Below are 24813 nucleotides of genomic sequence, written 5' to 3'. Positions count from 1 at the left end.
ATAAAAAATCTGAAGAGACACATGGAAAGGAAGCACACAGGTCATTGTAAGCACACCAAAAATCTGAAGAGACACATGGAAAGGAAGCACACAGGTAAACCGCATGACATAACAGCAAGTCATCACCTTACCAGTGAGTGCATAGATTCACAGAATGGAGTGTTCACAGTATTCAAGTCATTCCAAGGGGCGAGTACTCCACTGCATGTCGTGCAAAACATTTGGGGGGAAAACCATCATGTTGGTTGTGAGTCACAGGAGTGCCAAAATAACATGAAGTTGGCATGGAGGAGTGCATTACACGCTTGGAGGTGCATACATCTGAGGTCACTTGACTACTGCACATCCTCCACTCCCACTGAATTGCTAGCCGAAGAAACGCTCACTAGGATGGTGAAAGAAAAATGGTTTGGCGAGGATAAGAAGGAGGACTGCCTTACTCATCAAAGCCTAGCCATAGCCCAACATGTACCCCTTTCTGTTTTTTTGAAAACTGGAATCTCTCCGTCAAAGAAGTACATTTCCGTGTATGAGCCCAAAGTTTCATGGTACAGCCAATTTGGAAGAGTCATGGTTGTGTACGACACCAAGATCAATATGTGGCACTGTCGTTGCACCAAACCCAAAAAGTCATGTATCCACAAGTACATAGCAAAATGGCACTTGTTTCAAACGGACAGTCAATTGTTCAGGACAGATTCAGACAACTTTATTGACCCATGGGGCAATTCATATTTGTAGCTTTACGAGTAACAAAAACAACAAACAACAAAAACAAAAACATCTCAATGACAGCACGGCAACAACAACATTCCATGCAATACACAATCCAGTAAAAGTTAAAGTTAAAACGGACAACTAAGTGTAAAAGGCTACTTAAAATGACTACTGTCTGTGTTTAAAAGTCTGATAGCCCGAGGGTACAAAAGATTTGGCGTAACGGTTGGTCCTACTTGGTGGAACGTCATAACGGCGGCCAGAAGGCAACAGCAAAAACAGAGACAGAGCGTGGAGAGGTTGATTTGGGGATGCTCGTCCCCTTCTTGACCACCTGGTTTGTCCAGAGAGAACATAGGTCTCTCTGTTTTACTCCAATTATTTTGGAGCACACTTTCACAATATACTGTAGGCTGTTCCTATCTCTGTAGAGGAGTTGGATCCCAGCACTGTATAGGGCTGCACGATTAATCGATTTTTAATCGAAATCGCGATTTGGAATGATGCAATTATCAAATCGCCAGGCCTGCAATTAAAAAAAAATATATATATATATATTTTTTTTTACATTATTTAACCAGGAAGTCCCATTGAGATACAAGATCGGTTTGGGAGAGGGAGATACAAGATCGGTTTGGGAGAGGGAGGTAAGGGGTTTTAGATTGTGTGTTGTGAAGTTTAGACTTCAGAGAGGGAGAGTAAAGTACAGAAAGAAAAGGTACCGTTGGGTACCGGTATCGATTCCCAGGTAAAAATAAACATTTTCAGGCTCTGTGTCCCGAAAAGACCCACCGCGTAGGCCAGATGCAAGCCGCATTTTACAATAAACCTCTGTGGGGCTGCTTATTTTTTTTTAAATTATAATCGCAAATTTTATCGCAATCGCAATATCTGTGAGAAAAATCGCAATTAGATTATTTCCCAAAATCGTGCAGCCCGCCACTGTACCACAGGCATCACAGAATGAAGAAGGTGATTGTTGTGACATGCACTATCCACCAAAAAGCAAACTGCAGAGCATGGTTGAGTACATGCATGAATATGATCCCCGCTGTGCTCCCAGAAAACTTGAGGCTTCCTTCAGTGGAAACTGTTTATCCACCATGCCTAGTTCCTGAGGAGATGATGAAAGTTATACAAATTGTAACCAAAGTTTGTGTCTGGGGTGCACCGGGTAAAAAAATTTGGTTTTAGAATATTTCAGATAATAATGAAATTAAATGTTTATCATCAACTATCTAGTTAGTATTTATAATGTAATGTTTGGATACTTTAAATCATTGAACGTAGAGAGAGAGCCCCCCTCATCCGCAATATTTGGATACTTAAATAATTGAATAGAGAGAGAGCCCCCCCCCATCATCCGCATGCGCACTAGTGCTTAGCAAGCCTCAAGCCCCGCCTATCTAGTCTCAAGGCCATCAAGCCCCGCCCAGAAATTGGTTCTGCCCAGGGATGGTGCCCTTGCGAATAGTGTCATAGATAGCAGAGCGGGTGGGAATTCCGATTGAAATAATCAGCCAATGGAATATAGCCACAGCCTATATCCTGTGATAGACTAGCCACCCTCTGACATAATTGCAATTAGTACTGAAAATGGCCATATGGTGGCAGTAAATTGCCTTGTTTGAAGATGACAATATTAGATTAGATTCAAATGTATTGTCATTATACAGCACAAGTACAGTACAACGAAAATAAGTTTGGCATCCAACCAGAGTGCAAATGTAACAGTAAAGTGCAACAGCAATATACAATGCACATGTGATTAAACTGGGTACAAAATTCCCCCAGGCCATCAGAACATTGAACACTGAACTCTCCACACACAAGTACACATGAGCACACGCATGCTGCATTCGTTCAAACCCAAACGGTCACTTTAAACAAAATGGAAAGGACACTTTAAAGGAACGAGGAAAATAAAGGTCACTTTAAGGAAATATCTGATGTGGTTCTTGTATAGTATAGTTTAGAAATAGCAAGTATAGCATAATGTTATAGAGAAAAACTATATTGTATAGTAGTGTACATAGCTAACATTGTATTACTTCTTTTGCACTATCTCAGGACTTTAGTATGTCTATTTTATCATGCCTATTTTATGTCTATTTTATTACCTGTTTATTATGTCTATTTTATTATTTAGTATTATTGCACAATCAAAGCGGGCATGGCCACCCGCATTTCACTGTATGCCCTGGTATGTATGTGACAAATAAACCTCTTGAATCTTGAAAAGAAAAAGAAAAAAATTATGTACGAGTTTTATTATATAAATAGAGACAGTATGACTACTACTGGCCAGCAGCGTAACTAGTAAGAGTAGACTAGATCCTACTCTTACTAGTGCAGATATAAGTACTGTACAGATAGAATTCCTGGGCTGAATATACAGGGAGGGCTGGAAATCTATAGTGCTCTGTCCTGTGGAGGGCGGCAATACGCCTAGTCGCGTAGTCCGCCGGAAATTTACAAGAAGAAGAAGAACTCTTTCTCACAGTGTGGTGGCCCGCGGCAGAAGAACAAGTTATTTCTCAACCAAAGATGTCAACAAGTTCTTTCTCAACCAAAGATGTCTTTCAGTAAAAATGTAAGTACCTATTTCGCTATTTTGGACATTAGGTTCAAGTTCTTTCTCAACCAAAGATGTCTTCCAGTAAAAATGTAAGTACCTATTTCGCTATTTGACATTAGGTCCTATTTTCCGTATGTTACTTTATGTTTCTAGTGTCTTTAAAAAAGCGCACGTTGCTTATCAAGGCATGCAATCGAATTTAATTAGCTAACTTGCTAACTGGCTCTCTTTCTCTCTCTCACTGTCAGCTTCCATGTCCTTAAAATGTATGTAGCGATATAATGCGATGTATACTCCATTGTATTGTGGCTTGTTCTCCTTCAATGACGAGCAATTGTAATTTCATTAGACACAGACCAGCTGTGCAATCGAATTGACATGCAATCGAATTGAATTAGCTAACTGGCGCGCGCTCTCTCTCTCTCTCTCTCTCAGGACCTAGGGGTCCACAAAGACGACTTCAAACTGGAAATGGTAACAACATATGAGGTACTCAAAAAACTGAGCGCCCTCCAACCTAACAAGGCCACTGGCCATGACAACATCCCCTCCAAATTCCTCAGAGCCGCCATCACCCCAGTCATCACACACATAATAAGCCTCTCCATAAAACAGGGACACGTCCCCAAGGACTTCAAAATTGCGAGAGTGACCCCTCTGCACAAAAAGGGCAGCAAATTAGACCCAGGCAACTACCGCCCTGTTTCTATTCTTACCTCCATCTCGAAAGTCATGGAGAAAATAGTCTACGAACAGGTTGAAAAGTACCTGGCCGAAAAAAATCTAATCTACGAATTCCAATCTGGCTTCAGAACATCCCACTCCACTGACGCATGCCTTCTCTATTTAAACGACCACATCAAACAAGAGGTGGATGCGGGCAAATACTGCGGCATGGTCATGCTGGACCTACAAAAGGCCTTCGACACTGTCAATCACACAGGGGGACCCTGATGTAAACAAGACGAAAGTCTTTCTCTGGTCTGCATCCCCTTAACAATTGTGTGTATTGAGCTGTACTGTATTGTACCCATTCTGCAATCTGTTAATAAAGTTTTCAATCAATCAATCAAAACACCATTCTGATTGATAAGCTAAAAGCAATTGGTTTTGATAGTCTATCAGTGAGCTGGATGCAATCCTACCTGGAGGGGAGAGAGCAGATGGTGGAGGTAAACGGTACCCTATCCCCCCCCCTCACAGTAAGCTGTGGTGTTCCACAAGGAAGCATACTAGGTCCGCTACTGTTCCTAATTTATGCAAATGACATGTCGTCAGCTTGTGACTGCAACTTGTTCCTGTTTGCGGACGACTCAGCCCTGCTGGTCTCTGACAAGAACAAGTTACAGGTTGAAAAAACCCTCAGCTCAGAACTAGGCAAAATCTGCATATGGCTCGCTGATAACAAACTATCATTACACATGGGCAAAACAGAGTCCATTCTCTTCGGTTCAAATAACAAACTCAGCACGACCGACGGCTTCTCAGTTACAGTGGGTGACAATATTGTCACAAGGAAAGAAGATATTACCTACCTGGGTTCCATCCTAGAGGCAAATCTTTCCTGTGACAAAATGGCATCCAATGTAATAAAAAAAGTCAACCAACGAACTCGATTCTTGTACCGGATCTCCTCACTGGTAAACAAGAATACCCTGAAGACTCTGGCAGGAGCACTCATTCAAGGGTACTACGACTATGCTTGCACCTCATGGTACCAAAGCACCTCAAAGGCGCTAAAAACAAAATTACAAACATCTCAAAACAAACTGGTCAGACTACTGCTTGACCTTACTCCTAGAACCCACCTCACCCCTGCCCACTTTGACAACCTAGGATGGCTTAGAGTAGACGACAGAGTACAACAACTTGCAATGGGCCTGGTACACTACTACAAGATACACTACACGACCAAGGTACCCATGTATGTACATGTCAAAATACTTCCCAAAGGTCAGTGAATACCACGATCACAACACCAGAGGGAGATCCACAAATCATGTTAAACCCAGATTCGGCTCAAACAAGGGACTAAACACGTTTCGCAATTATGCCACATCAATGTGGAACGCCCTACCCAAAGCTGTAAAGGAATGTGAATCACTACCCACTTTCAATAACACTCAAAAAACACCTAAGGGAGACTGCAATTCGAAACTGGCCCCTGTAAATGTCCGAACACAACCCCCTCCAATGTACAGTAAATTACCAAGTATGGTCTTGTCAATATTCCAATGTACAGTTTTGTCCCCCACCCACCCCTCCTACCCAACCTCCCCCCACCCCTCCTACCCAACCTCCCCCCCCCCCCCCACTCCTACCCAACCCCCCCCGCGTGAGTATTTTAGGCAACCAACTTGTGTTTAGCGTTTCTCTGATTGGCCACTACGCCCATGTGACCGCGGCAGCGCGAGAGAGCTGCAGCGCGGAAATAGGCTGTCCATTGCCTCGCGCTGCAGCGCGGAAATAGGCTGTCTATTGCCATTCTCTAAGACAAACTCTAACCTTAACCATCTCCTTAACAGCGCCTAAACTTAACCCTTCTAACCTTAACCAACTCCGAAAGAATATTGCCATTCTCTAAGACAAACTCTAACCTTAACCAGCTCCTTAACAGCGCCTAAACTTAACCAACTCCGAAACAATGCTTAAAGTTAACATGCCTAAACTTAACCGGCGAAAGAATGCACATTAAAAAAATAAATTAAAAAAAAATTGAAGGGAATCGAACTTGTCACCAACGGACCGCAGAATCCACAGCAAGGCAGCGCTGCCAGTTGAGCTAGTTCTCCATGTTAAAAAAGGGGGGAATTACTGCTACATGTTGCTGCCGCGGGGGCGTGGCTAGACGCAAGTTGGGCGTGGCTAGACACAAGTTGGTTGCCTTTAATATTTAGGCAACCCCCCCACCCAACCACCTCCAATGTACAGTCCCCCCCCACCTACCAAATCCAATGTACAGTTTCTACGTCAAATGTATATACTCTTTTTTTCTGGACTATTTTTGTATCCCAAACAGTACTGTATTTGCAAATCTGGTATGTCATAAATGTATAGATGTAGCAGTACTGTCTATCTGTATGTCATGTATGTCATATATGTTACGATGAATTGAAAATGGGGGACCCTGATGTAAACAAGACGAAAGTCTTTCTCTGGTCTGCATCCCCTTAACAATTGTATGTATTGAGCTGTACTGTACTGTACCCATTCTGCAAGCTGTTCATAAAGTTTTCAATCAATCAATCAATCAATCAGCTTTCTCTCTCTCAGCTTCCATGTCCTTTTGCCAGACAATGGAAAATGTAGCCAAACTAATAGTGGTTTGAAATTAAACTATTTAATCTTGTATATTTGTCTGATGAGATGGAGAATAGCTTCACCTGAAACGCTGTCTCCTATCTTCAACAAGAAGACCAGACACCCCAACCGCCATACATTTCAAACACTACCCCCACCACATACTCACCCCCCCCCCCCCCCCCCCCCCCCCAGAGCCAGAACACCAACTGACCTTGACATTTTGAAAGTAATTATATTCTCTTTTTTCCAGGACCACATAACGATACGAAGAGGCCAGTCACTTCCACCAGTAGTGGAATGCAGATCCTGTTGCAGCAACTATCACTGCCCGTTTTGTGGGCCTTCCTTTTTCAAGCCTACCAGACTCAGCAGAGTGCAGAGCCATTTGGAAATCCATTTTTCAGCAGCAGTTATCCATCAAGGTAAAGTTAGACATTTCTCCCAAATACATTCAATATAAATGTGCTTGTTGTTGTGCAAAATGTAACATGTCTATATGAAACATTGCCTATAGCTTGTGTTATGATGTTACAGGAAGGGATGCACAATATACCGCCTAGTTACACATATACAGTCCTCATATCCCTCCTTGTTACAGTCCTCATATCTCTCCTAGTTACACATCCAATATCGGCCATATTGGTCCAATGAGCATAACTGAGCCGACGCATACGGTGGTCATGTATAATAATAACAATAATGGTCACTTTTATTACTTTTCATGTTTGTGTTACAGAATACACTATACACAAATGTGGTTTGTACTGCAGACAAGGCTATCACTACCACTGCCCCTACTGCCAGGAAACAATTCTAAGAAAAAGAAATGCTTCGTACCATATATTATCATGTAAGAGCCAGCCCGCTCCTCAACCACCCCTGCCATCTCCTCAACCGACTCTGCCATCTCCTCAACCGACTCTGCCATCTCCTCAACCGACTCTGCCATCTCCTCAACCGACTCTGCCATCTCCTCCACATGATCTCAAGAGGGTACTGAACGAGGTCAGTGGCAGTCTTTTAAGTTTGGTCATTATTATCGTGTTATTCACTGTCAAAGATGCAAAGAAAAATCATAATTCATATTCTCCTTTGTTTCATCACAATTTACTCATAGCATATTACCAGACACAATATTTATAACACTGGGAATACATTCCCTGAGTTCCATAGATGTTCCTAGATACCAAGAACATGCAAATGGTCCTTGTATAACTGGAGCAATCTTCCCTTTTACTTGGGTATGTACTTATAGGGACATTTTTGAAAAATTTGGCTGGGGTGGAAGTAGGTTAACATGATTTGTGGAGCTCCCTCTGGTGTTGTGATCGTGGTATTCACTGACCTTTGGGAAGTATTTTGACATGTACATGGGGACCTTGGTCGTGTAATGTATCTTGTAGACCAGGCCCATTGCAAGTTACTGTACTCTGTCGTCTACTCTAAGCCATCCTAGGTTGTCAAAGTGGGCAGGGGTGAGGTGGGTTCTAGGAGTAAGGTCGAGCAGTAGTCTGACCAGTTTGTTTTGAGATGTTTGTAATTTAGTTTTTAGCGCCTTTGAGGTGCTTTGGTACCATGAGGTGCAAGCATAGTCGTAGTACCCTTGAATCGAGTTCGTTGGTTGACTTTTTTTTTATTACATTGGATGCCATTTTGTCACAGGAAAGATTTGCCTCTAGGATGGAACCCAGGTAGGTAATATCTTCTTTCCTTGTGACAATATTGTCACCCACTGTAACTGAGAAGCCGTCGGTCTTGCTGAGTTTGTAATTTGAACCGAAGAGAATGGACTCTGTTTTGCCCATGTGTAATGATAGTTTGTTATCAGCGAGCCATATGCAGATTTTGCCTAGTTCTGAGCTGAGGGTTTTTTCAACCTGTAACTTGTTCTTGTCGGAGGCCAGCAGGGCTGAGTCATCCGCAAACAGGAACAAGTTGCAGTCACAAGCTGACGACATGTCATTTGCATAAATTAGGAACAGTAGTGGACCTAGTATGCTTCCTTGTGGAACACCACAGCTCACTGTGAGGGGGGGGGATAGGGAACCGTTTACCTCCACCATCTGCTCTCTCCCCTCCAGGTAGGATTGCATCCAGCTCACTGATAGACTATCAATAGCTTGTCAATCAGAATGGTGTGATTGACTGTGTCGAAGGCCTTTTGTAGGTCCAGCATGACCATGCCGCAGTATTTGCCTGCGTCCACCTCTTGTTTGATGTGGTCGTTTAAATAGAGAAGGCATGTGTCAGTGGAGTGGGATGTTCTGAAGCCAGATTGGAATTCGTAGATTAGATTTTTTTTCCGTGAGGTATTTTTCGACCTGTTCGTATACAATTTTTTTCCATGACTTTCGAGGTGGAGGTAAGGATAGAAACAGGGCAGTAGTTGCCTGGGTCTAATTTACTGCCTTTTTTGTGCAGGGGTGTTACTCTCGCAATTTTGAAGTCCTTGGGGACGTGTCCCTGTTTTATGGAGAGGTTTATTATGTGTGTGATGACTGGGGTGATGGCGGCTGCTGAGTCTCTGAGGAATTTGGAGGGGATGTTGTCATGGCCAGTGGCCTTGTTAGGTTGGAGGGCGCTCAGTTTTTTGAGTACCTCATCTGTTGTTACCATTTCCAGTTTGAAGTCGTCTTTGTGGACCCCTAGGTTCTTGTAGTATGCTACTATGTGTTCTACCCCATAATGCCCTGAGTGGGAGGGTAGGTTGTTTACCAGTGTTGTGGCTATGTTTGTGAAGAAACTGTTTAAGTAATTGGCTACATCCAGCTTGTCTGTGATGAGCTTGTTGTCCGTCTTTATGTTTATGTTTGAGAATCTGGTTTTGTAGGGCGGCTAGGTGGTGCAGTGGGCAAGGCACTCACCACCAATGCTGGAGACGCTGGGTTCGAGCCCAGCTCTCCACATTGTTTTCAGTTTGGCTGGTCGTCCGTACTAATACAATTGGCAGTATTAGGGGGAGGGAAAACTGAGGGGTGGGGATCGGACGTTGTGGACAGCGACTCCTACAGGTCGGTTGGTGCGCCTGCGCAGTAGAATCAAGAAGCGATGGGGGCGGCGCCCCTCCAAAGCGCAGACCCCTGACGCTGAAAGATCGCGCCGCGCAGGTGAAAAGATGCGACGGCTGCTACCTCGAGTATCGGAGGGGACTCGTGCTATGTATGGCTTCGTCCACATTGCAGCCTGCTTGTGGGAGGCAAGAAACAGCGTTCAAGACAGGGGAGGGTTGAATTGGACGATACGAAATTGGGATGGGAGAAAAATTTAAAATGGGAGAAAAAGTGGATAAAAAAAAGAGAATTTTGTTTTTTTACTGCAGCCTAGTTGGCTATTGAGTAATTTCAGTTCGCATGGTTTGTTTTTGTTTTCCTCGGTTTTGTCATTGATGACATATTTTTTTTGCTGTTTTGATCATGGAGTTTACGTATGTTGTAACTGAGGGGTACAATTCCCTGACTGTATTGATAAGTATGGTATCATTAAACCACTACCGCTTTATGTACTTTAATTACTGGCCATACAGTACACGATATCTAAGTATGATGAACACTTTCCCACATATGAAATCAGGTCCACACAAAGGTAATAGTCAAATATTTAATATATAGCAAAAGGTACATATAATAGTTACTTATTACATTTATGATTTGAATTGAATGCTCTTGTAAGGCAAATGAGTACTCGTAGGCAAATCAACACTGAATGTCTAATCTCTGGTTACACAGGAAGCAAGTATACAACCTGGCTCTTAGGGGATTATATCTATGGTCACTTAATGATTATAGCTGGATAATATACTGCAGGGGTCCCGCCGGTTGTAAGCCAGTAGGGGGGGTAGGAGACCCGTCGGCTGTATCCCGTCTGGTCAACGATTTCTAGGGAGAGTCCAGGTACAGAACACAGTGCCCGTAGAACCTTGATCCGCAGATGAATACACTTGGGCTCTCTTGTAGACGATGGCTGTAGCTGTAGCTTTAGGTCCACAACGAAGAAGAAGCGAGGCGACCTCAGTCTGGTCTGAGCGCCGTCTCACCTTGGCTCCTCTCGGGGTAAATCCAACACTCACCGGTGTTGGCGATTATCCGCTCCACAAATCAAAGCACCAAAGCAAATAGATATTCCATGCCGTATAGGGCTCAGCAGTCGTCGGGGTAGGTAATCCAATGTGCAGGTCCACTCGTCCTCGCCCAGAACTCCTCGGATGAAAGCACCACGCGTGGTCTGCCCAACCTGGTTAAGACTCTAGATAACGCGAGGAAACGATGGGGGTGCTGCTCACTTTAGAACTCTAACCGAATGATGCACCATACATAATAGACTATTATTACTTAATAGAAATACGGTGCCAAACTCTGGCAATTCAGCTATTAATTCGCACGAGGTCTCACTGCTATTCTAAGGCCAAACAGGCCGTACTACACCGCACGCGGTATCGTGGGGTGAGGCTTCACGTCTTGTTACTTAGTTGGGTAGAAGGGTAAAGGACTAAGAGGAATTCTACATTTCTTGCGCCATATTTATATGCACAGTGGACAAGTAGTGCCGCTCTGCTTTCGGTAGCCGTATTCCTGCGCGGAGCTGAGGCTAGTAAAGGCATGTCTCGTCGGTACCTTTGAACTTGAACGCCAGGGGCTTGTCCCTGGCGCCTGGTCCTTTTGTCCAATAAGAGAATGAACTATTATGGGCTGTAGTAGAATAAAGGGATATTCAGTGTATATGTACAAGGAATATACAAGGGATATCAAACGATATACAAATACTATTAAATATATATCCATAAATAAATATATATATTCGGTTTAATCTGATCCTTCACAACATACGTCATTTCTTAGTCTGTTTCTTTGCAGTTTGAGTTCAGTCACGTGGGCTTGGAGTTCACTGCTCGTGCTTTTGGTAAGCTTTGACTGACTTTTACGAAACTCTGAGCATTTTTTGTCTCTGGTTTTCATAGTGGTCAGTATTTCAGTGTGCATCCATGGCTCAGCGCGATTTTTTTACCCTGGTGGTTCTTAGGGGGGCCATGTTGTTTAGTATTGTTGAAAATTTGGTTTTTGAAACCAAGCCATGTTTCTTCAACCAGTGTACCATTGAGCTCATCTGACCAGTCCAGACTCTCCAGTTCAAGGTTAAAGGCCTCGCTAGAGTAGGTTTTGAGGTCTCTAGATGTGACTGTTTTGTGAGCCAGCCTTTTGTTTTAGCTTTTTGCGGGTACAGAATATCATATAATGATCACTTGACACTGGACATTAGGTTCAAGTACTTTCTCAACCAAAGATGTCTTTCAGTAAAAATGTAAGTACCTATTTCGCTGTCTCCTATCTTCAACAAGAAGACCAGACACCCCAACCGCCATACATTTCAAACACTACCCTCACCACATACTCCCCCCCCCAGAGCCAGAACACCAACTGACCTTGACATTTTGAAAGTAATTATATTCTCTTTTTTCCAGGACCACATAACGATACGAAGAGGCCAGTCACTTCCACCAGTAGTGGAATGCAGATCCTGTTGCAGCAACTATCACTGCCCGTTTTGTGGGCCTTCCTTTTTCAAGCCTACCAGACTCGGCAGAGTGCAGAGCCATTTGGAAATCCATTTTTCAGCAGCAGTTATCCATCAAGGTAAAGTTAGACATTTCTCCCAAATACATTCAATATAAATGTGCTTGTTGTTGTGCAAAATGTAACATGTCTATATGAAACATTGCCTATAGCTTTGTGTTATGATGTTACAGGAAGGGATGCACAATATACCGCCTAGTTACACATACACAGTCCTCATATCCCTCCTTGTTACACAGTCCTCATATCCCTCCTTGTTACACAGGTATCCAATATCGCCCATATTGGTCCAATGAGCATAACTGAGCCGACGCATACGGTGGTCATGTATAATAATAATAACAATAATGGTCACATTATGCTTTTATTACTTTTCATGTTTGTGTTACAGAATACACTATACACAAATGTGGATTGGACTGCAGACAAGGCTATCACTACCACTGCCCCTACTGCCAGGCAACAATTCTAAGAAAAAGAAGTGCTAAGATCCATCTATCATCATGCAAGAGCCGGCCCTCCCCTCAACCAAGTCTGCCATCTGAGGAACCAACCCTGCCCTCCCCTCAACCAAGTCTGCCATCTGAGGAACCACCTCTGCCCTCCCCTCAACTGACTCTCCCATCTCCTCAACCACCTCTGCTATCTCCTCAACCACCTCTGCCCTCCCCTCAACCGACTCTGCCAACTCCTCAACCACCTCTGCCCTCCCCTCAACCAACTCTGCCATCTCCTCAACCGACTCTGCCAACTCTGCCCTCCCCTCAACCGACTCTGCCAACTCCTCAACCACCTCTGCCCTCTCCTCAACCGACTCTGCCATCTCCTCAACCGACTCTGCCATCTCCTCAACCGAATCTGCCAACTCTGCCCTCCCCTCAACCGACTCTGCCAACTCCTCAACCACCTCTGCCCTCCCCTCAACCAACTCTGCCATCTCCTCAACCGACTCTGCCAACTCTGCCATCTCCTCAACCGAATCTGCCATCTCCTCAACCACCTCTGCCCTCCCCTCAACCGACTCTGCCTCTGGCTGCAGAAACATCCCGAAGTCGGGCCAGATGGCGGCCAGTCATTCAAAAAAGGTGTCAGAGTTGTAAGCTTACCATGAACATAAAAAATCTGAAGAGACACATGGAAAGGAAGCACACAGGTCATTGTAAGCACACCAAAAATCTGAAGAGACACATGGAAAGGAAGCACACAGGTAAACCGCATGACATAACGGCAAGTCATCACCTTACCAGTGAGTGCATAGATTCACAGAATGGAGTGTTCACAGTATTCAAGTCATTCCAAGGGGCGAGTACTCCACTGCATGTCGTGCAAAACATTTGGGGGGAAAACCATCATGTTGGTTGTGAGTCACAGGAGTGCCAAAATAACATGAAGTTGGCATGGAGGAGTGCATTACACGCTTGGAGGTGCATACATCTGAGGTCACTTGACTACTGCACATCCTCCACTCCCACTGAATTGCTAGCCGAAGAAACGCTCACTAGGATGGTGAAAGAAAAATTGTTTGGTGAGGATAAGAAGGAGGACTGCCTTACTCATCAAAGCCTAGCCATAGCCCAACATGTACCCCTTTCTGTTTTTTTGAAAACTGGAATCTCTCCGTCAAAGAAGTACATTTCCGTGTATGAGCCCAAAGTTTCATGGTACAGCCAATTTGGAAGAGTCATGGTTGTGTACGACACCAAGATCAATATGTGGCACTGTCGTTGCACCAAACCCAAAAAGTCATGTATCCACAAGTACATAGCAAAATGGCACTTGTTTCAAACGGACAGTCAATTGTTCAGGACAGATTCAGATTCAGACAACTTTATTGACTCATGGGGCAATTCATATTTGTAGCTTTACGAGTAACAAACAACAAAAACATCTCAATGACAGCACGGCAACAACAACATTCCATGCAATACACAATCCAGTCAAAGTAAAAACGGACAACTAAGTGTAAAAGGCTACTAGAAAAGACTACTGTCTGTGTTTAAAAGTCTGATAGCCCGAGGGTACAAAAGATTTGGCGTAAAGGTTGGTCCTACTTGGTGGAACGTCATAACGGCGGCCAGAAGGTAACAGCGAAAACCGCTGAGACAAAGCGTGGAGAGGTTGATTTGGGGATGCTCGTCCCCTTCTTGACCACCTGGTCCGTCCAGAGAGAACATAGGTCTCTCTGTTTTACTCCAATTATTTTGGAGCACACTTTCACAATATATTGTAGGCTGTTCCTATCTCTGTAGAGGAGTTGGATCCCAGCACTGTACCACAGGCATCACAGAATGAAGAAGGTGATTGTTGTGACATGCACTATCCACCAAAAAGCAAACTGCAGAGCATGGTTGAGTACATGCATGAAGATGATCCCTGCTGTGCTCCCAGAAAACTTGAGGCTTCCTTCAGTGGAAACTGTTTATCCACCATGCCTAGTTCCTGAGGAGATGATGAAAGTTATACAAATTGTAACCAAAGTTTGTGTCTGGGGTGCACCGGGTAAAAAAATTTGATTTTAGAATATTTCGGATAATAATGAAATTAAATGTTTATCATCAACTATCTAGTTAGTATTTATAATGTAATGTTTGGATACTTTAAATCATTGAACGTAGAGAGAGAGAGCCCCCCTCATCCGCAATGTTTGGATACTTAAATAATTGAATAGAGAGAGAGCCCCCCCCCATCATCCGCATGCGCACTAGTGCTTAGCAAGCCTCAAGCCCCGCCTATCTAGTCTCAAGGCCATCAAGCCCCGCTCAGAAATTGGTTCTCCGGTTCTGCAGGAATCCCCTGTTGCCCAGGGATGGTGCCCTTGCGAATAGTGTCATAGATAGCAGAGCGGGTGGGAATTCCGATTGAAATAATCAGCCAATGGAATATAGCCACAGCCTATATCCTGTGATAGACTAGCCACCCTCTGACATAATTGCAATTAGTACTGAAAATGGCCATATGGTGGCAGTAAATTGCCTTGTTTGAAGATGACAATATTAGATTAGATTCAAATGTATTGTCATTATACAGGACAAGTACAGTACAACGAAAATAAGTTTTGCATCCAACCAGAGTGCAAATGTAACAGTAAAGTGCAACAGCAATATACGCATTGTATATTGCTGTTGCACTTTACTGTTACATTTCCATTTACTGTTACATGTGATTAAACTGGGTACAAAATCCCCCCAGGCCATCAGAACATTGAACACTGAACTCTCCACACACACAAGTACACATGAGCACACACATGCTGCATTTGTACACACACACACAAACGGTCACTATAAACAAAATGGAAAGGACACTTTAAAGGAACGAGGAAAATAACGGTCACTTTAAGGAAATATCTTATGTGGTTCTTGTATACGGTAGTATAGTTTAGAAATAGCAAGTATAGCATAATGTTTTTTTTTATCCATTTTCTATATTTTCTCCCATCCCAATTTCGTATCATCCAATTCAACCCTCCCCTGTCACGAACGCTGTTTCTTGCCTCCCACAAGCCGGCTGCAATGTGGACTAAGTCATACATAGCACAAGTCCCCTCCGGTACTTGAGGTAACAGCAGTCGCATCTTTTCACCTGTGCAGCTCGATCTCTCAGTGGCGAGGAGTAACGCGTGGGAGGCTCGCGCTGCCCCCGACACTTCCTGATTCTACTGCGCAGGCGCACCAACCGACCTGTAGGAGTCGCTGTCCACAACGCCCGATCCCCACCCATCAGTTTCCCACCCCCTAATACGGCCAATGTGTATTAGTACGGACGACCAGCTAAACTGAAAGCAATGTGGCGCGCTGGGCTCGAACAGGCGAGCCCAGCGTCTCCAGTATTCGTGGTGAGCGCCTTGCCCACTACGCCACGTAGCCGCCAAGTATAGCATAATGTTATAGAGAAACTATATTGTATAGTAGTTTTATTACTTCTTTTGCACTATCTCCGGACTTTAGTATGTCTATTTTATTATTTAGTATTATTGCACAATCAAAGCGGGCATAGCCACCCGCATTTCACTGTATGCCCTGGTATGTATGTGACAAATAAACCTCTTGAATCTTTAAAAAAAATTATGTACGAGTTTTATTATATAAATAGAGACAATATGACTACTACTGGCCAGCAGCGTAACTAGTAGGAGTATATCCTATTCTTACTAGTACAGATAGAAGTACTGTACAGATAGAATTCCTGTAGGGTTTTGATTGATTGAAAACTTTATTAACAGATTGCAAAATGGGTACAATACAGTACAACTCAATACACACAATTGGATGGGATGCAGTCAGACCAGAGAAAGACTTTCGTCTTGTTTACATCAGGGTCCCCCATTTTCAATTCATCATATTGAAATATCTGTCATATCTGTCTGCCATTAAGTTCGCCGACAAAAGCAATGATTTATTTTGTCATAAAACTAAAAGTGTATCCATTGTTATTACAGACAGACACAGAGCCCAGTGAACTCTGCTGGTGACTCAAGGGCGTGCCACAAAAAAACACGACAATCTAGACACTGCACTCTTAGATCCCACCTCTGAATGATATCATTGGTCATCACCTTCCCTGTGTGACAAGCCTCGTCCTTTGATTGGACAATGTACTTGTCTATCCGCTGTGAACGGACATTCTACTGATGGCTGTTTAGAAAATGAAACCGACTCGTGTCTGACTAGGCGCCACTGCGTGTAACGAAAACAAGACATTTACGAAAGAAAAGAAAACAGTGATTCAGGGTTTGAATGATCTGTTACAACCCGTCTAAGAGGAAAAGACAACCAAAGGTAAGATAATAAGTCATATGTTAGTTTATGTGAGAGAAACGGGCCTGGCACTTGCCCGCGACAACAACAACAACACCACCAGATATCGTATCCTATAATCGTGTCTTTGATGATCTGTCATCACAACACATGATATCAATCGCAGTGGGTCTTTTTTATTAGGCAACTGTCTATGTGTCGGGCCTGTCCATATTACAATGTAGTGTACCTGACCTGTATCATAAAAACACCTAAACCATAATAATAACATCGTCTTTCGCAGCCCAGCTCGTCCGGCAGGAAAGGAGATGTCACTCGCAGCAGGTTGGAATGCTGGTCTGAATACCGAAACCATAAAGGACGTATTGCACTGGAATGGATGGAAGTAAGAAACAGAACGTCAACGTTACCCTATAATGTGTGTGTCGTGGTGCACGGTACCTTGTTGTATGTCTACATGTAGGCCTACAGGAACACTGATGCACACGGACAACACGCTCATCACAGACAAGCTGGATGTAGCCAATTACTTAAACATTTTCTTCACAAACATAGCCACAACACTGGTAAACAAACTACCCTCCCACTCAGGGCTTTATGGGGTAGAACACATAGTAGCTTACTACAAAAACCTAGGGGTCCGCAAGGACGACTTCAAGCTGGAAATGGTAACAACAGATGAGGTACTCAATAAACTGAGCGCCCTCCAACCTAACAAGGCCACTGGCCATGACAACATCCCCTCCAAATTCCTCAGAGACTCAGCAGCCGCCATCACACCAATCATCACACACATAATAAACCTCTCCATAAAAAAAGGGACACGTCCCCAAGGACTTCAAAATTGCGAGGGTGACCCCTCTGCACAAAAAGGGCAGCAAATTAGACCCAGGCAACTACCGCCCTGTTTCTATTCTCACCTCCATCTCGAAAGTCATGGAAAAAATAGTCTACGAACAGGTCGAAAAGTACCTAGCGGAAAAAAATCTAATCTACGAATTCCAATCTGGCTTCAGAACATCCCACTCCACTGACACATGCCTTCTCTATTTGAATGACCACATCAAACAAGAGGTGGACGCAGGCAAATACTGCGGCATGGTCATGCTGGACCTACAAAAGGCCTTTGACACGGTCAATCACTCCATTCTGATTGACAAGCTAAAAGCAATTGGTTTTGATAGTCTATCAGTGAGCTGGATGCAATCCTACCTTGAGGGGAGGGAACAGATGGTGGAGGTAAACGGTACCCTATCCCCCCCCCCTCACAGTGAGCTGTGGTGTTCCACAAGGAAGCATACTAGGACCGCTACTGTTCCTAATTTATGCAAATGACATGTCGTCAGCTTGTGACTGCAACTTGTTCCTGTTTGCGGACGACTCAGCCCTGCTGGTCTCTGACAAGAACAAGTTACAGGTTGAAAAAACCCTCAGCTCGGAACTAGGCAGAATCTGCATATGGCTCGCTGATAACAAACTATCATTACACATGGGCAAAACAGAGTCCATTCTCTTCGGTTCAAATAACAAACTCAGCAAGACCGACGGCTTCTCAGTTACAGTGGGTGACAATATTGTCACAAGGAAAGATGAAATTACCTACCTGGGTTCCATCCTAGAGGCTAATCTCTCCTGTGACAAAATGGCATCCAATGTAATAAAAAAAGTCAACCAACGAACTCGATTCTTGTACCGGATCTCCTCTCTGGTAAACAAGAACACCCTGAAGACTCTGGCAGGAGCACTCATTCAGGGGTACTACGACTATGCTTGCACCTCATGGTACCAAAGCACCTCAAAGGCGCTAAAAACAAAATTACAAACATCTCAAAACAAACTGGTCAGACTACTGCTTGACCTTACTCCTAGAACCCACCTCACCCCTGCCCACTTTGACAACCTAGGATGGCTTAGAGTAGACGACAGAGTACAACAACTTGCAATGGGCCTGGTACACTACTACAAGATACACTACACGACCAAGGTACCCATGTATGTACATGTCAAAATACTTCCCAAAGGTCAGTGAATACCACGATCACAACACCAGAGGGAGCTCCACAAATCATGTTAAACCCAGATTCGGCTCAAATAAGGGACTAAACACGTTTCGCAATTATGCCACATCAATGTGGAACGCCCTACCCAAAGCTGTAAAGGAATGTGGATCACTACCCACTTTCAAAACCTCTCTCAAGGGACACCTACGGGAGACTGCAATTCAACACTGGCCCCTGTAAATATCCTAACCCAACCCCCTCCAATGTACAGTCATTTACCTAGTATGGTTTTGTCAATAGTTCAATGTACAATTGTGTTTGTTTGTACAGTGTCTCCTCCCCCCCCCCTCAATGTACAGTGTTACTTGTTTATACAGTGTGCCCCCCGCCCCCCCCCCCCCCCCCCCCAACCACCTCCAATGTAAATTACCCAGTATGGTTGTCAATATCCCAATGTACCCAACCCCCCCCCACCCAACCTCCTCCAATGTACAGTTTCTACGTCAAATGTATATACTCCCTTTTCTTGACTCCTTCTGTATCACAAACAGTACTGTATTTGCAAATCTGGTATGTCATAAATGTATAGATGTAGCAGTACTGACTATCTGTATGTCATGTATGTCATATATGTCTATATGAATTGAAAATGGGGGACCCTGATGGAAACAAGACAAACGTCTTTCTCAGGTCTGCATCCCCTTAACAATTGTATGTATTGAGCCGTACTGTATTGTACCCATTCTGCAATCTGTTAAATAAAGTTTTCATTCATTCATTTCATTCATTCATTCATTCATTCATTCAGGTGCATGCAGCAGATACGAGGTTGGAACCTTTGTTGATACATTGCAACACTTTGGTTGCCACGGGTCCCCGTCTCAAAACATGGTTGAATGCCACCATCCACTTCAATGATAGCACTCTCATATTTGTGAACGCATAATCTATGTCTTAAATTATGCCTATGTGTCTAATCTGCCTGTCGCTTATCAATGACTTGTTCGCAGTCAACATTGTCGAAATGGATTGTTTTTTTAATCGGTTCGTTTCCGTTTTATAGCATTTTGAAAAGCCCTCGTTTTCTTGAAAGTTTCAGGAAAATGGAAAGATTCCGTGATAAACGCCCTTTACTGGAATATTCTGGAATACACAAAAAACTGTCATTTTTCGGCCTATTTATGAATAGTTTTCGATAGTATATGTGTAGGTGTAAGAGCCAAAGCTATATATATTTAGGTTATTGTATTATATGAATGTGTAAGGTTGATGACATGTCGTCAGCTTGTGACTGCAACTTGTTCCTGTTTGCGGATGACTCAGCCCTGCTGGTCTCTGACAAGAACAAGTTACAGGTTGAAAAAGCCCTCAGCTCGGAACTAGGCAAAATCTGCATATGGCTCGCCGACAACAAACTATCATTACACATGGGCAAAACAGAGTCCATTCTCTTCGGTTCAAATAACAAACTCAGCAAGACCGACGGCTTCTCGGTTACAGTGGGTGACAATATTATCACAAGGAAAGATGAAATTACCTACCTGGGTTCCATCCTAGAGGCTAATCTTTCCTGTGACAAAATGGCATCCAATGTAATAAAAAAAGTCAACCAACGAACGCGATTCTTGTACCGGATCTCCTCTCTGGTAAACAAGAATACCCTGAAGACTCTAGCAGGAGCACTCATTCAAGGGTACTACGACTATGCTTGCACCTCATGGTACCAAAGCACCTCAAAGGCACTAAAAAACAAATTACAAACATCTCAAAACAAGCTAGTCAGACTACTACTTGACCTGACTCCTAGAACCCACCTCACCCCTGCCCACTTTGACAACCTAGGATGGCTTAGAGTAGACGACAGAGTACAGCAACTTGCAATGGGCCTGGTCTACAAGATACACTACGCGACCAAGGTACCCATGTACATGTCAAAATACTTCCCAAAGGTCAGTGAATACCACGATCACAACACCAGAGGGAGCTCCACAAATCATGTAAAACCCAGATTCGGCTCAAACAAGGGACTAAACACGTTTCGCAATTATGCCACATCAATGTGGAACGCCCTGCCTAAAGCTGTAAAGGAATGTGAATCACTACCCACCTTCAAAAACACTCTCAAAAAACACCTACGTGAGACTGCAATTCGAAACTGGCCCCTACAAATGTCCTAACCTAGTTGTACAGTAAATGACCAAGTAAGGCTTTGTCAACATTCCAATGTACAGTGTAAAATGTGTGTATGTCCCCTACCCAACCCCCCCCCCCCCCCCCCACCTCCAATGTACAGCCCTCACCCAACCCACCCAACCCCACCCCACCAACCTCCTCCAATGTACAGTTTCTACGCCAAATGTATATACACTCCTTTTCTGGACACTTTTGTATCACAAACAGTACTGTATTTGCAAATCTGATATGTCATAAATGTATAGATGTAGCAGTACTGTCTATCTGTATGTCATGTATGTCATATATGTTATGATGAATTGAAAATGGGGGACCCTGGTGGAAACAAGACGAAAGTCTTTCTCTGGTCTGCATCCCCTTAACAATTGTATGTATTGAGATGTACTGTACTGTACCCATTCTGCAATCTGTTAATAAACTTTTCAATCAATCAATTCAATCGATTGGATTTAGATAAAGTCATGGAACTGTCGTATTTGTCATAATGGAGCATTCTAGAACATACAACCTTCTAGAATGTTTGTGGTGATGTCATAACAGACCTTTCTGGAACATAGGACATACTGGAACATTGGTGGTGATGTCGTAATAGACTTTCTAGAACATGAAACATTCTAGAACCACAGTATTGGAACCTTCGTGATGGCACCGTATGAGGTCATAACCGAACATTCTAGAACATTTGGGTCTCTATATAAGCGGGCGTTTCCTCAGAATGGCAGGTTAGCATCTTCGACCAGACTGAACGGGACCGAAAGGATGGACTCAACAATGGACTGAAGCCAGAAGCCAGCAAGGGGATGTACGGCTTTCACATTACGAAGGAATTTTCATGTGTCGAGACGGCAGTGATTTTGGAGACTGGGAAAATACAGTTTTCTTAACTTGTAGTAGTACTTGTAGCTTGTATTAGTACTTGTAGCTAGTAGGAGCCACGTGTAGTAGTATTTGTAGTATTTACAGGAATATTTAGGAAAGTAGATTTAGAACCACTTCTGTAAAGAGAGACTTTGCAAATAAACCATTTGGATATCTTTACTGCACTGGAGCGGCTGTGGACATTGCTTTTCTTTATCAACGGACGTACTACTCACAAGTAAGTCATTTGACCAGTGGAGTGGATCGTCGGCCCTCACAGTAGGGGAGACCGGGGCACAGTGGATCAGAAATCTTATAAAAGCTGCTCCATCAAATTACCACTCATTTCCTGATCAGCACACACACACACATGGCACACGCTGATATCTCTGTGAAAACAGATCTGATTATCCCAAGACTGGTCAAATAGATTCCTTACCTCAGATCAGATGTTCTCCAAAAAGATTATTCCAATTCCTGATCGCCATTCCAAATATCGATCGTGTTTATTGATTCAGCGCTGGGTACTGGAAATATGTATTCCACGCTGTTTTGCGGCTCGGCAATGACTTGGATCCTCTGGGATGGCTTGCCGGAGAAGTAAAATGGGGAAACTGGATTCCCCCCCCCATGTGTTTCAATCAGTCTAATCCAATGGGGTGCAGTACAACAGGGAGAGACGATAGGGGGCGGTATTTTCCCAATGGAGCTCAGAGAGTTTGCAGCACTAACGTGAGACTAGATTGATGAAATATGAATGCAAATCGCTAATTTTTTTTTAAATGCTATTTGTCGTCGCTGGCACTCAACGGTCGGCATGAACTAATGACATAGCGTTGTTGGCACGCAAAGTGTTAATGTAATATTGATTATTTACTTTTCTGGAATTTCGTGTTTTGTGTGTCCCATTGGGTGTTTTGATTTGTATTATTATTATATATAATTTTTTAACCGTAGTCATACTTGGGAAGTCTTGGACATTTGTCCACACATCTTTCTGTCTACATCTAGTTTTCTATTTAGTTGTTTGTAGTTCGTTGAGAAGGCAATGGATTACCTTCTACGAGTGTCTTCCATTATAGAAGTTACAGGAGGTCTTTTGGCCTTGGGTGTGAGTGACTGTGACAAACAGGGTTTATAATTAACCATCTTACTGCTTTTTTGTATGGTTTATAACCTGCCTTCCTCATTTAATTCCCCTTATCTGGTTCTCCTAACCATCTCTCGCTCTCCCTCTCTCTCTCTCTCTCTGTCTTTGTGGTCCAGCTTGTAGCAGAAGGCTGGGTTGCTAGGTGATAGTGAAGTTGGTGTTACCATGACGCACTTTGACACAGAATACCAGCGTCTGGAGGCATCCTACAGCGACTCTCCCCTAGGAGAGGAGGACCTACTGGTGCACGTGCCTGAAGGAGCCAAATGTAATACATGCACCCCCCCTCATACAAATGACAATCAAATCCCAAACCCTTCTAAATTCAAACCTGTCATCATTGTCTTGCAACTAGGGGTGCAGCAGATCACAAAATTCACGGTCGGGATCATATCATGGTTTTGAGTCACAGATCGGATAATTTTTTTATCATAACAAAAACAAACTTCAATGTATTATTTGCTGAAAGCATAAGGAACACACAGTTGTCTATTATCAATCAGGCCTATTTGTTAATTCTATTCGCTGTACTGTATTTGTATTTATTGGTTTAAAATACAGAGACGGTGCATATTAAGGAACATTTACTGTAAATATGCCAGTTTAGCATTTCATTTTCAACTGTAGTCTCTGGGGCAGGTGACATGAGCACTACAATAATTAAAACACAATACAATAATTCAAACACAGTAGGAATCAGTAGGTTACAAGCCTGCTGATAAATCACACATGACTAAAATACATCACAACCCCTCAGTTAAAATGGTCGCACACTTGACCATCTCTCAACCATGATTTTAAATTAAATGTATCTTTGATACTCCCTGACCCGCGTTGGCAGACTGTTCCAGGTGTGGGCTGCTCTCACAGAAAAGGCTGCCTGACTAAAAGCAGACCTCCTGTTTGGAACTACACAGTCCCCTCTAACAACAGACCTGGTATATCTGTCAGCAGATGCTTTCTGTACTTGTGCTCATGACAATGAATTTGAATCTAATCTAATGTTCCTTTTTTTCAGCCCAATGGCATCATATAGAAAACCTGGACCTGTTCTTCCAGCGGATATCCTTCTCATTTTCTGTTACCTATTTCAGTTCCTACTTACCAACCAAAGAGCGCAGTCGTCATTTTATTGATCTATATTGATGTGCTGATGGCATGTGTTCCTAATGGTACGATCCTGCCTCTGAATGATCCCCACCTTTTTAAAAGGAAAACAAAAGGTTTACAGTATATGGCTGGACTAAGCGTCTTCCTTGTGCGTGGAAGGAGGGTGGCGTCAATTTATCTGTTTCAAACCCACCCTCTTTTCTTGATCCTCCGTCAGCAACAGTTGCGATTGGAGGATCAAGCCATTTAATTTTTTTAAATTTTTTAAAATCTTTTTATAAACCAAAACAGCCAAAGGGGACATTTCAGAAGGAAAAATTCAAATTGATTGAGAAAGTAAAAAGAGGTCCTCATTGTGTACTGTTTTTGTGAATATCTCTCCTTCTAGAACTCCAAACAACTATTTTTTTTAAATTATTTTATTTGTCATTGTGGCTCTGCCTCTATGTATTGTGTTAGTCTGAAAGCCTGTAGTAAGAATCACTACCAACATTTTATTGCTTGCTAAGATGGAGATACTTTTTTTTCTCCCCATTTTTCTATTTTTCTCCCATCCCAATTTTCGTATGATCCAATTCTT

The 24813-nt window shown here is 43.3% G+C and overlaps 2 protein-coding genes across 2 annotated transcripts in view; both read left to right on the top strand.

Moving 5' to 3' along the window:
* Positions 1-3192: 3192 nt before the first annotated feature.
* On the top strand, positions 3193-13265 carry LOC311225718 (uncharacterized protein; the record flags this gene model as incomplete). The annotated part of the gene is made up of 7 exons (XM_084311112.1): positions 3193-3310; positions 3731-3784; positions 6849-7020; positions 7335-7603; positions 12054-12225; positions 12557-12890; positions 13205-13265. The coding sequence occupies exons 1-7, from the start codon at positions 3293-3295 to the stop codon at positions 13263-13265; spliced, it is 1080 nt and encodes a 359-aa protein (XP_084167238.1). The 5' UTR covers positions 3193-3292.
* A 3539-nt stretch (positions 13266-16804) lies between these two features.
* atg9a (ATG9 autophagy related 9 homolog A) overlaps positions 16805-24813 on the top strand; it is a 31228-nt gene continuing 23219 nt past the window's right edge. The window contains exons 1-4 of the mRNA XM_084309998.1: positions 16805-16943; positions 17206-17307; positions 23240-23391; positions 24142-24185. Coding sequence (XP_084166124.1) covers positions 23289-23391; positions 24142-24185 — 147 coding nt within the window. The 5' untranslated portion in view covers positions 16805-16943; positions 17206-17307; positions 23240-23288. The remainder of the gene's footprint in view (positions 16944-17205; positions 17308-23239; positions 23392-24141; positions 24186-24813) is intronic.

The sequence above is a fragment of the Notolepis coatsorum genome (genome assembly GCF_963971535.1).
Source record: "Notolepis coatsorum genome assembly, chromosome: 3".
Lineage (NCBI taxonomy): Eukaryota > Metazoa > Chordata > Actinopteri > Aulopiformes > Paralepididae > Notolepis > Notolepis coatsorum.
Note: the sequence above shows the minus strand (reverse complement) of the source record. Positions and strands in the feature narration are given on the sequence as shown.